General features: G+C 45.4%; 1 protein-coding gene across 1 annotated transcript in view; it reads right to left on the bottom strand.

The window, feature by feature from the left end:
- Positions 1-13,735, bottom strand: part of crhr1 (corticotropin releasing hormone receptor 1) — a 131,233-nt gene that overhangs the window by 77,119 nt on the left and 40,379 nt on the right. Inside the window, exons 3-4 of the mRNA XM_061223939.1 lie at positions 5,017-5,067; positions 373-492 (exon numbers count right to left, since the gene is read on the bottom strand). Coding sequence (XP_061079923.1) covers positions 373-492; positions 5,017-5,067 — 171 coding nt within the window. The remainder of the gene's footprint in view (positions 1-372; positions 493-5,016; positions 5,068-13,735) is intronic.

Genomic DNA, 13,735 nt, shown 5'->3' on the forward strand with positions numbered 1-13,735 from the left:
ATTACATTTCTGCTACGTCTGTTCTGTCTTTACTTTACACCACGCGCGCTCCCCTCTATAACCGGGTTCCTCCCGAGACTTCACCTCGCTGGGAATTTGTTTTCCTCGTGTGTTCGCCATTTCGCCGCTAAGTCCTGGATTTTTCTGCTACTCAGTAAAACGTCTTCTGTAAAAAGTATGACACAAATAAAACAGAGTTGAGCTGACACACCGTTCCAATCACGGTTCTGGCATATCTGACATCCCATAATTAGCCAATCTGCTGCCAGGCAACCTGAGACAATCAGCCAAACCGTTGGCTGATCTTGGGCGACCTGAGACGATCGGCCAATCAGACGACTGTTGCCAGGCGGAGTGGACGCGGTGGCTTACTTGTGGTGTTGTAGCGCACTCCGTAGAAGAACTCCGGACAGGGCCTGGTGACCAGCTCTCCCGCCCGACTCCGCGGCCAGCAGGTCCCGATCCCGTCTATCGACATGTTGCAGAACACACCTGCAGGGCACAGGGACACCACAGAACTTCTCATTCAATTTACTGGCGCTAAAATTAGTCACATTCATTTTAATAATTGTCACTATGATCCATAGATAGATTGATGGCTCTTAATTCATCCCCATGGGGAAATTTCAGTCTCACAGCAGCAGAGATTAATAGAATAAAAGGAATACAGGAATAAATAGGGGGAACATAATAGATATAAATAATAAAAATACTAAAACAGCATGTTAAGAACAGTAATAATAACTGAGGTTAGGCAATAGCTAACGTGAAACTGGAGTCATAACCGAGAGGTTGCTGGTTTGATTCCCAAGGATTGCTATACCCCCTCTAGAAAGGTACTCAACCTAACCCGCTTCAGTAAATATGCAGGCATACAAAATGAATAATGTGCAAATAATAATAATAATGATAATAATAATAATAATAAATGTAAAGTATGCAATGTAAGCTCCCATGAATAAAAGCACAAGCTACATGTATGGAAATGATGCAATAAACTGGCTCAAAGTACAATTCCAATTGGTGGTGGTCAAGGAGGGTTTCCACCTCATCGCAGTAAAATTCTTTGAGCGCTATATAAATGCAAGGAATTATTATAATTAGAAGTGGGACACAGGCTGAGATATTTTGGGAGCTGCTGCCCTTCTGCATAGCCCATGGCTGGAGTTTTGTGAGAGAACAGGCCAGCCTGTTGCCAAGTGGCTAAGGTGCATGACTGGGACCCGATGTAGCCCCAGTTTAGCAATAAGATCCGCACAGCTGTTGGGCCCTTGAGCAAGGCCCTTAACCCTGCATTGCACCAGGGGGGGATTTTCCCCTGCCTAGTCTAATCAACTGTAAGTCTCTTTGGATAAAATCATCAGCTAAATAACAAATTATTATGATAGAACACATGCAGTACAGTATCTGGTGACTCCACTCACAAACGCAGGGTGTGAGGCCGCTAAGCTATTCTTATCAGAATGAGTCAGAATTCAAATCACATGCTGCAAAATGAATAAAACATCTGCGACACATCAAAATCTATGCAAATATATTTCCCTTTCTCAACTCCACAAAGCAAGTGTGGCTTGACTGTGCGGTAAATCTTATGAGGACACCGAGCAACTCGCATATAGCCCAAAATGAACAGCAGGTCTCACTCCAAAACGCATTACGTGTATTAAGTGTATTTATTAAAAAAGAGGGACACACATTGACAAACACAATGCAAAATGTGTCACATTTAGCCATCACTGCTCATTTCTATCTGTAGGCCTGGGCAGGATGATGGAAAAATATAAAAGACCATAAGTCATGACATAACACAATACACAGCAAAGCCAGAATATAGAACAAGCACATCATGTCATGAAGCACACAGCAACACAGAGCGCACAGCTCAACACATATAGCACACACAGCAACACAGAGCACACAGCTCAACACATATAGAACACACAACTCAACACATATAGCACACACAGCTCAACACATATAGCACACACAACTCAACACATATAGCACACACAACTCAACACATATAGCACACACAGCAACACAAAGCACACAGCTCAACACATATAGCACACACAGCTCAACACATATAGCATACACAGCTCAACACATATAACACACACAGCTCAACACATATAGCACACACAGCTCAACATATATAGCACACACAGCTCAACACATATAGCACACACAGCTCAACACATATAGCACACACAGCTCAACACATATAACACACACAGCTCAACACATATAGCACACACAGCTCAACACATATAGCACACACAGCTCAACACATATAGCACACACAGCTCAACACATATAGCACACACAGCTCAACACATATAGTATACACAGCTCAACACATATAGCACACACAGCTCAACACATATAGCATACACAGCTCAACACATATAACACACACAGCTCAACACATATAACACACACAGCTCAACACATATAGCACACACAGGCCAACACATATAACACACACGGCTCAACACATATAACACACACAGCTCAACACATATAGCACACACAGGCCAACACATATAGCACACACAGCTCAACACATATAGCACACACAGCTCAACACATATAGCACACACAGGCCAACACATATAACACGCACAACTCAACACATATAGCATACACAGCTCAACACATATAGCACACACAGCTCAACACACATAGCACACACAGGCCAACACATATAGCATACACAGCTCAACACATATAGCACACACAGCTCAACACATATAGCATACACAGCTCAACACATAACACACACAGCTCAACACATATAACACACACAGCTCAACACATATAGCACACACAGGCCAACACATATAACACACACGGCTCAACACATATAACACACACAGCTCAACACATATAACACACACAGCTCAACACATATAGCACACACAGGCCAACACATATAGCACACACAGCTCAACACATATAGCACACACAGGCCAACACATATAGCACACACAGGCCAACACATATAGCACACACAACTCAACACATATAGCACACACAGCTCAACACATATAGCATACACAGCTCAACACATATAGCACACACAGCTCAACACATATAGCACACACAGCTCAACACATATAACACACACAGCTCAACACATATAGCACACACAGCTCAACACATATAGCACACACAGCTCAACACATATAGCACACACAGCTCAACACATATAGCACACACAGCTCAACACATATAGCACACACAGCTCAACACGTATAGCACACACAGCTCGACACATATAGCACACACAGCTCAACACATATAGCATACACAGCCCAACACACATAGTATGTAGCATAGATTTCCTTTCCATATCCTAGTAGTTTGCCTCATACCATCATCAAGGGGAACTGAAGAGTGCATTCCAAAGAAGTACTATAAAAGGTTAATTTTTTATGAAAATGAATGAGGGGAAAAAGAAACTTAGGATGTATTAAGCTCGTTAAAATGGGAAATCATTTTGACACAATGGTGGGTTTTTAGCAGTAAAACCCAAGGCCTGGCTCTGTAAATGAATGCTCAGCTTCAGAAGATTGCAGGGGCGGGGATGAATTCAACCATGAAAACTTTATTTTCATTCCTCTCCTGTTCCTTTCGCATTTTTGAATCAAGTGTTTTTTTTCTTCTTTTAAATGGCCACTACATTTTGTAGGCCTTGGGAAATGGGAATACATCAACATTATATACCTGAAATGCTATTGCATTGCAGCCATAATGTTATAATGAGAAACTTTTTCTCATTTACTTCAGGAGTGTCTCATCAAAAAGTTTCCCGTTATAATGAGATATGGAGTGAAAAACATTTTTCTCTTTCTGTCTTTGAGTAGAGTGACAGCTCACTGAATTTCGAGCACAAAAATAAGACAAAAACACAAATAAATGCGATCCAATAGACACGCCATCACCAAGTGACAAGCAGCCGACGCACCAAAGGACCGATCTGCCAGCGTTCACGCTGAGCAGAACAGTCTTCAGTTCAGGGAATACCTTCTTCACAGTTAAAACGGTTTTAATCTCGGAAGCGTTTCTAAATAGCAACACCACGTTATGAAGATTCCGGGTCCCAGTCACGTACTTTAGCCACTAGCCGCTGGCCAACAGGCCGAGGAAATCTATGAAAAATGGTGACTAGCAGTATGACTAGCAGTATAAGCCATACAAACCATGGGAATAAGAACGTTCTGAATAAATAGATATATATATATATAAATATACATATACATACATATATACATAGAATAAATACCTCATCCCCTCAAATTACGCACACTCGCACGGCAGTGAGATCCATGCTGAAGTGTTCACCTTGATCCGTTTGTTTGTGGTGTTTTCCCCAAGACGTGATTTTCCGCTTGTTGATGTTCTTTGCGCCCATTGTGTACTTTCTGTGCTAATTATGTCAACATTCCGTGCCAATTATGTTGACTTTCTCAGCTAATTAGACTGTTTGGTCCGACTCTGTGAAAAACTATGGTTTATATCTATATCATTTTAATGATATTTATTATTTTTTATGTCTATATGATTATTTAAAAATAAGTGACTATGCTGGACTCATCAGAGCAGTCTGGTCCTCAGCTCAGTGGCTCAGTGACTCAGTGGCTCAGTGGCTCAGTGGCTCAGTGGCTCAGTGGCTCAGTGGCTCAGGGGCTCAGGGGCTCAGGGGCTCAGTGACTCAGTGACTCAGTGACTCAGTGACTCATTGGCTCAGTGGTTCAGTGGCTCAGTGGCTCAGTGGCTCAGTGGCTCAGTGACTCAGGAGTTCATTGCTCCGAGCCCAGAAGCAGCATAAGGTTGTATCAGGCTCAGTTGAGTGATCAATTCTGAACTGATTCACGCATCGCGCAAATCTGCCGCGCTTTGTAAAAGGAGACGGCTAACAGGCATTGGGAGCTTTTCAAGTTCTAAACATTATACTATTTCTCCATTTTATTTGTTCTGCTGGAGGGCCGCCTAGGCCGATACCGCACTTACCCGTGACGTTGCTGGGAGCCAGGGTCAAGTTCCACGCCACCAGAGAACGCACTGCAAGACCAAAGGAAAAGGTGTCAGCAAACACAGCCTTTCTCCACATCAACGTTTCTAAATCTTTCACTCATGCACTTTTCCAAAAAGGTCCCGAGTGTGAAGATACTCATCAGAGCAGCCCCAACGTACGCAGCGTGCGTTCCTCACTCACCTCCTGACAGGGCCTTGTTTATACAGCATTCATAATCTTACGCAAGCTTGAATAAAACAGGTCGTGGGACCGCGGGATGAAATAAAGGCAGTGCGCCCAGGAGGGAAATGTACACAGGATTCAGCTCTCCGGTGCATTTGTGCATTTTTCTTTTTCCTGTATACACCCTTTTCAACACTTTTATTCTTCCCAAGATGTTCTGAAGCACACCTGAATTATTCAAGAGCCAGCCCCCCTTTCTCACTCACACACACACAGACACACACAGGTCTAAACATGTGCATGTCGTGTGTTAAACATGAAAATGAGATGCACATCTGGCCTGAAAGACTTCATAAACACAAATTAAAGGAGATTAAAAGGCATGAAAATTCGATCCATACAAGTGTTGCTAAAGGGATTTTGCAAAAACAACCTATGAGTGCCAACGGTGCTTGGTTGCTAAACTCACTTCAGAAACTTCACTCACTCACTCGCTCAGTCAGTCAGTCACAAAGAAGGCAAATCTCCCAGTGCAACCTTGATAACATCCTTGCGCAAGGCCCTTAACCACATTGCTCCAGGGGGATCATCTCCTGCTCAGTCTAATCAACTGTAAGTTGCTTTGGATAAAATATAATATATTTTGGATAATAATATAACCTCCCCCCCTTGCCCCAGTCTCCCGTCACAGGCAGGGTTTGTGTGCGACCGCACAGCACCCCTGTCTGAGCCACTCGAGGCTGGCTGCCGGAGGAATTGCAAACAGATTGAATTTCACGGTGGCGTACTCTGCTGTCTGAGACGCGGTGAGATGTGGGAGCACTCCTCTACGGGGAAACAGGGCCAAATTACTATCGCAAACCCGGGAGACACCGCCCTCAACAAATCCAATAACAAACGTCTCCCACGAAGTGCAACCGCTTCCCGTTCGATCGAGAATAAAAAGCTCACGCCCACACCTCGACCGGATATGAGCACCACAAACGTGTAAACGTCAGCGGGGACCGTATTGGCTTCCAGTTTCCACTTCCTGGCTTCTGGCCTTAATTACTTAGTTCATCACTTTATTACTTAACGGTTGTGGACATCCTATGTCCTCGAGGTTAAGGTACATGACTGGGACCCGGAAAGTTGGTGGTTCAAGCCCCAATGTAGCCATGATAAGATCCATGCAGCTGTTGGACCCTTGAGCAAGACCCATAACCCCTGCTTAGTCGAATTAACTGTAAGTCACTTTGGATAAAAGCATCAGCAAAAATAACTAAATTATTCATTAGCCCTAACATTTATGGAATTTATGGAATCTGCCATATTAGCTACATTTTAAGATAAGCGCATGCGTGACAGTAATTAAGCCCGTGTGGAACATGTCACTGTGAGCTAGCGAGGGAGCCGGTGCTGGTGAACAGCTCCAGCTCTTACTGTGGACACACAGACCTGCCCCACACACCAGGGTCCATCTCACTGACTCACTGCCATTCTGGCATCCAACACAGAGGGAAAAGTCGGTTTGTGTCGCTGGTCGTGGTACCATTCGCAATCTCTAAACGCCAGAGGGTTGGAAATTTCGGTGTAAGATCGCCAGGATAATGCCGACAGACCACACTCAACACCCTGAGGAGAAGGAGGACACACACACACACTCTCTCTCTCACACACACACCTCCTGAGGAGGAGGACGTTTCAGACTGCACACAGACACAGACCCACGCTGAGGAGAAGCAGGATGTTTCAGACCCCACACACACACACACACACACACACACACACACACACACACACACACACACACACACACACACACACACACACACACACACACACACACACACACACACACACACACACACACACACACACACCCTGAGGAGAAGCAGGACGTTTGCTTAGAAGCGACAGTGCCAGACTGGGCTCCTCAGGCTGACAGCTGAAGGGAGATAAGAGGAGGAGGAAGATGTCCACAAGGCCAGCGCTCAGACTGTGAGCCTGAACACACACAAACGCCTGAACACACTGCAAAACAGGCTGCATTATACGCTGAACACACTGCAAAACTGGCTGCAGCAACGCCCTGAACACACTGCAAAACAGGCTGCATTATACCCTGAACACACTGCAAAACAGGCTGCATTATACCCTGAACACACTGCAAAACAGGCTGCATTATACCCTGAACACACTGCAAAACAGGCTGCATTATACCCTGAACACGCTGCAAAACAGGCTGCATTATACCCTGAACACGCTGCAAAACAGGCTGCATTATACCCTGAACATACTGAAAAACAGGCTGCAGCAACGCCCTGAACACGCTGCAAAACAGGCTGCATTATACCCTGAACACACTGCAAAACAGGCTGCATTATACCCTGAACACGCTGCAAAACAGGCTGCATTATACCCTGAACACGCTGCAAAACAGGCTGCATTATACCCTGAACATACTGAAAAACAGGCTGCAGCAACGCCCTGAACACGCTGCAAAACAGGCTGCATTATACCCTGAACACACTGCAAAACAGGCTGCAGTATACCCTGAACACACTGCAAAACAGGCTGCATTATACCCTGAACACGCTGCAAAACAGGCTGCATTATACCCTGAACACGCTGCAAAACAGGCTGCATTATACCCTGAACACGCTGCAAAACAGGCTGCAGCAACGCCCTGAACACGCTGCAAAACAGGCTGCATTATACCCTGAACACACTGCAAAACAGGCTGCATTATACCCTGAACACGCTGCAAAACAGGCTGCATTATACCCTGAACACACTGCAAAACAGGCTGCATTATACCCTGAACACGCTGCAAAACAGGCTGCAGCAACGCCCTGAACACGCTGCAAAACAGGCTGCAGCAACACCCTGAACACACTGCAAAACAGGCTGCATTATACCCTGAACACACTGCAAAACAGGCTGCAGCAACGCCCTGAACACACTGCAGTGCTTGTCTTGTAATCAGACTTAACATCTTACATTTACATTTCAGTAATTTGGCAGACGCTTTTAATCCAAAGCGACTAACAAGTGCATCTTATCTTCTTCCATCTAGCAGAAAGCATTAGCTTGTGTTACATCATCGTTTAAACATCTTGAAATAAGTCAAACCGTCTCATCTCATTTCGCAACTAATTCGCAAATATGTAACAGAAATACAGTTATCAGACTAAATTAGACTAGTATACTTGTTTATATTGGCATATTTTAGCAGTGTTTTAGTGCTTTCCATTGATGTTTTAACTGGTCGAATTGAGCATTGAGCTCATTATGTGCACGCACGGCATTAGTTAGTGTACAAACAGTTTTAAAGAATAAAGTATATTTTAAAAATTCTATTTCGTATATTTGTCAGGACATGTTGTAATATGACGTGTGTTCAATCACTCGTCAGATTTTGTTTCCCAGCTGTAGTCTTGGAGAGTCACAGCGTCTGCAAATGTATTATTTTTTCATTATGTTGGACACTGATTTATGCACTGTAAAATGTTCTTGTACGTCTTTATCCCAGTGTTAATGGGTACATATTGATCTTGGCCAGGCTTTCCATTAGAAGAGAGATTTGTGAATCTCAACGGGACTAACCTGGTTAAATAAACATTTAAAAACATTGTAAAAAATGGGATTTCTGTAAGAAGGAGGTTCTGTAAGGAGGAGGTTCTTGGTTCAAATCTGTCTCGAATCTCCTCTGCGTGGAGTCTGAATGTTCTCCCCGTGTTCACGTGGGTTTACCCCCACAACCAAAACACGCAGCCCAGGGACTACAGGAAGTTAGCCTTCCTCATTAACAGAAATGATTTTAATGTGCATTATCCATGTCAAATAAACAAGCATCTTAAATAAAAATATTCTGCAGGGAATGAGTGAGCGAGTGCACACTCAATGGGCCATGAAGCTGAGAGAACCACACGGCTCTTTACATCCCACAAAACCAGCCCCGGTGCTGCCATCTGAGAGACCTCATCATTCAGAACAGAGCTGCTGAGTTTTATACCGGTGGTTCTAACAAAATCATGGACAAAGCCACATGAACATGAGGCTGCAGGTTCAAATCTAGAGCAGGTGACCGTGACGGTGTCCGAAGAGCTACAGGCTACACACCGTCAGCCCCGGAGCCACAGAGGGATTCAGGAGGCAGACCAGGGGAGCAACCCCCAAACGGGGGCATTAGATTAAATATAAATCATGGGACATGGTTTGAAGACAGTAAATAACATGTGATCTGAATTGTATAGCATGTGTGTATGTGTCTAAAGTTTGTATAAATAATGTCAGGGATGAGTGGCATCTCAGCACAACGTAACATTTTTGTCCCGGCGTGAGCGTTGTGCAGAAAATGAAAGCGTGAATCTTTACCGGGCACAGTAATCCCGCCTCATTCACAAACGGGAGACATTGCACACGCCTCCGTCCACGCGTAACGGCAGCTTCTGTTTTAAACGCGCTCCGACTCGCTTATTAGCGGTGAACTTTAAAGGCCCGCGGCGTGCGGAAGGACATTTCGGGCGACGCGATGCGAGAAGCCCTCGCGTTAAACCCTGTCCTCACGCCCGCCGTCCCCGGAGGAGTCTGCTGACAGCGCTCCAGACGGGCGAGGGCGCGGCAAGGTTCAGCGGGGCCGAGGAGATAAGCACAGAGCTTCCGTCAGCTGATCGGTGGGCCGTCAGCTGATCGGTGGGCCGTCAGCTGATCGGTGGCCCGTCAGCTGATCGGTGGGCTGTCAGCTGATCGGTGGGCCGTCAGCTGATCGGTGGCCCGTCAGCTGATCGGTGGGCTGTCAGCTGATCGGTGGGCTGTCAGCTGATCGGTGGGCTGGAAACCGGATTTGACACCCAAGAGAGGGAGGGATTGACAGTGCATTCACAGGCTTTTTTTTTTTTTTTTTTTAAAGGAAAAAAAGAACAAAACATTTTTAAAGTACGGTTTCCTTTGCCCTTAGCGGAGAATGAATGTAACCGTGTCGCCTGTAACAGGTGTCGCCAACCCTGGTCCTGGAGAGCCACGGGTTGGTTGGCTGGTTTTTGCTTTCACCAGAAAAATCAGCGACCGATTCAGACCCAAGGCGAGTTGTGATGAGAGAACTGTGTAATTAACGGCTTCAATTGATCAATTAAGTGCCGAGTACCAACATCAGCCAGCACAAAGTCCCTGTTCAGCATGCTTCACGTAGTGTGCCTTTATTAATTTTTCCAGCTTTTAAGCCAATCAACAGGACACTGAATATACTGCAGTGTTGAAAGCACTGGCTGCCATTCATTTTTTATAAGATATAAATATGTTTTATTATATTTGTATTGGGGGCCCCTGTAGCCCAGTGGCAAAGGTACATGACCGGGATGAGGAAGGTTGGTGGTGAGTGTAGGCATAGTTGTGGGGCCCTTGAGCAAGGCCCTTAACCCTGCATTAATCCAGGGGGGGGGGGATTGTCCCCCTGCTTAGTCTATTCAACTGTAAGTCAGTTTGGGTAACAAATGAATTATAATTACGCAGTAACTCATGACAGGCATTTTATCAGAGCGCTGTTCAGCCCGACGCAGGGTGGAGGGTCGTGACCCCCGTCAGCGGGTAGTTTGTGAATGACGTGGAGACGGGGGCAGTGTTCTGTCCCTGCTCGTTCGCAAATTCCTGGGCGACATTGTTGCAAGGTGATTGGAGATTGACTTTGGGGGGAAACGCCTCGCGAAAACAAAAGATGAGTCACAAGATTACTTTAGCGATTACTTTAATCTGAGGCTTAAGATGATTTGGGGAAACGAGGTCAGGAACAGCCTCGGGGAACCAAACCCACACACGCCCCAAATTTCAGCAGTCGAACCATCGCCCACCGAGGAAATTTAAAAGGTTAATAAATTCTAAATAGCCTGAGCATGTTTAATTTTCCAGCATAGTGCAACAGAGGTAAATAAACAGCACTGGCACAACATAAGTGGTCTTTAGAAGGAAATGCAATTCACATAGCAAATTAACACACCAAACATTTTGATATCAGCTCAACGTCTAATCAGTGTCGGACGTGCAGGTTGGTGTTGGACGTGCAGGTTGGTGTTGGACGTGCAGGTTGGTGTTGGACGTGCAGGTTGGTGTTGGACGTGCAGGTTGGTGTTGGACGTGCAGATTGGTGTTGGACAGGCAGGTTGGTGTTGGACGTGCAGGTTGGTGTTGGACGTGCAGGTTGGTGTTGGACGTGCAGGTTGGTGTGGGACGTGCAGGTTGGTGGTGGACATGCAGGTTGGTGGTGGACATGCAGGTTGGTGTTGGACGTGCAGGTTGGTGTTGGACGTGCAGATTGGTGTTGGACATGCAGGTCGGTATGAGGCTGAGTGGTGGTTTTTTGGACCTCGGTGATTCTACAAGTGCAGAACTCTGATCTATTGTAGGTCGAAAAGTGGCACCATTACATTATTAAACATTTCATATTGAGCACCAGTGTCAGAGCCAGAGGCAGCCTGAAGCTTCACAGCTAAGGTACATGCCTGGGACCTGGAAGAGATTGGTGATTCAATCCCCAGTGAGGCACCAATGAGCTAAGATAAGATCAGTACAGCTGTTGGGCCCTCGAGCAAGGCCCTTAACCCAACATTTGACCCCTGATTAGTCTAAGCAACTGTAAGTCACTTCGCGGAAAAGCGTCAGCTAAATAAGTCATGTAATCCAATCATGAGTCTGCCAGAGAAATTAGCTGGTATTACGGGGGGTGGGGGTGGGGGGTGTGTGATCATGGACTGGGGCAACCTCTAATTTTTGGTGCATCAATCAAAACCTACCCAGATCACAGTGCTGAAACACTCACAGAGCAGTAACATTGTGAGAACATGTTTGTGTTGCGCAGGGCATCCAGGACATGGTGTGCTACTGGCAGCGATGCGTACACCCTCTTTTTGGGAACACTGTGAATCAAAATCAAAATGACGTCTTTTTAATTGAGTCGTCAAGCGGTATAAAACAGCAGTATAAAGAAGTCTTGCATGAAGACTGGCAAAGTCAATTTCACCACGCGGATCATCTGTTTCAAATCATTTCAGGATCAGTAAGGTTTACAGGAAGCCTCAGCAGAAACAAACTTTCATCCAAGAATAATCACCAGCGATCACCTCCATCCACCTTGGGAAGTACTGTGATTTTTAAATAACATGGTAAATGGTAATGCTAAGGTAGAGCATTTTCAAAGAAAACGTCTGCAGAAGAACTGGGGCAAGTTCTCCGACACGTTTGGAACAACCTCCCTGCTGATTCTCATAAAACAGCAGCACAGTTGACCAGAGAGAATTGTGTGGCAGTTTTAAAGGTGAAGGGTGGTCATAAAAAATGTTGATTTGATCGTAAGTGTTCACAGTAAAGAGGGTGAACAAGAGGAATGTTTCTGAGGGAACAATAGAGAGCCCTCCACGCACGCACGCACGCACGCACGCACGCACGCACGCACGCACGCACGCACGCACGCACGCACGCACGCACGCACGCACGCACGCACGCACCCACGCACGCACGCACGCACGCACCCTGAGGAGAACGAGGACATTTCAGACCCCACACACACACACATACACACACACGCACAACATACCGCGCACACACATACTTTAGATTTACACCACCGACGCATGTAGAATTAATCATCAAAGGCCATCATTCCTTTTGAGCACCAGCTCTCGAAAAACGTCTCCTTAAATTACTGCTGATCCTTTGACAAAGAGAGCGGATAACCATCTCCTTAAATTACTGCTGATCCTTTGACAAACAGGGCAGATAATCATCTCTACATACATGTCATGTCCTTTTTCAAAATGTGAAAATTACAGGGTTCTGTCTGCCATTTATCCAGATCAGAGTTTGTGAGCGTTTGAGTTCTTGTCAGCTCACTGGTCTTTATCAGGCAGAACTTCCAATAAACTGGAATTACCCCCAGATCTACACATCTTAACACCACAGACAAGTTAGAGGAGGATACATCTCGCATGTTTAACTCATTTTGATGACGGACATAGACATAAGGTTACAGTTACATGCCAATTCATGTAACCTTCGTGTTACCCGATAAATTAATTCTTGCGTCACTGAACCGCTCATCTTCAAATGCATAATGCAAAGGCATTAGTCCACTGCATTATAAAGTTAATAAAACAAAATTGCCAAGCTTGATGTGTAATAAAGCCATGACTCCAAATGTCACAGGAGAGAGGCATCACCGTGAATTTGGGCAGAGAGTACAGTGACATCATCCTGGCGACACAGAATCGTTAAGGGGCCGAACATTGAGACTAATTAACATGATTAGTATACCGTTGAGTAATAACATACTGAAAGGCAGTTCCAAACAACAGGATGAGATGGAGGATAGGAGTGGCAATCCAGGATGGATTTTTAACCATAATGGACAAGGCGAAGATAAGATATAAGATAAGATGCTATATTGAGCCCCGGGGGGTCATTTGTCCGCTGCGTTTGGCCCGTTTCGTTACTTTAGGAGTACACCTGCAGGTCCATCAGTGAGACGGGAAACCCGAAGCACTCCCACAGTAACACGGGGAG

Source organism: Conger conger, chromosome 16 (assembly GCF_963514075.1).
Source record: "Conger conger chromosome 16, fConCon1.1, whole genome shotgun sequence".
Lineage (NCBI taxonomy): Eukaryota > Metazoa > Chordata > Actinopteri > Anguilliformes > Congridae > Conger > Conger conger.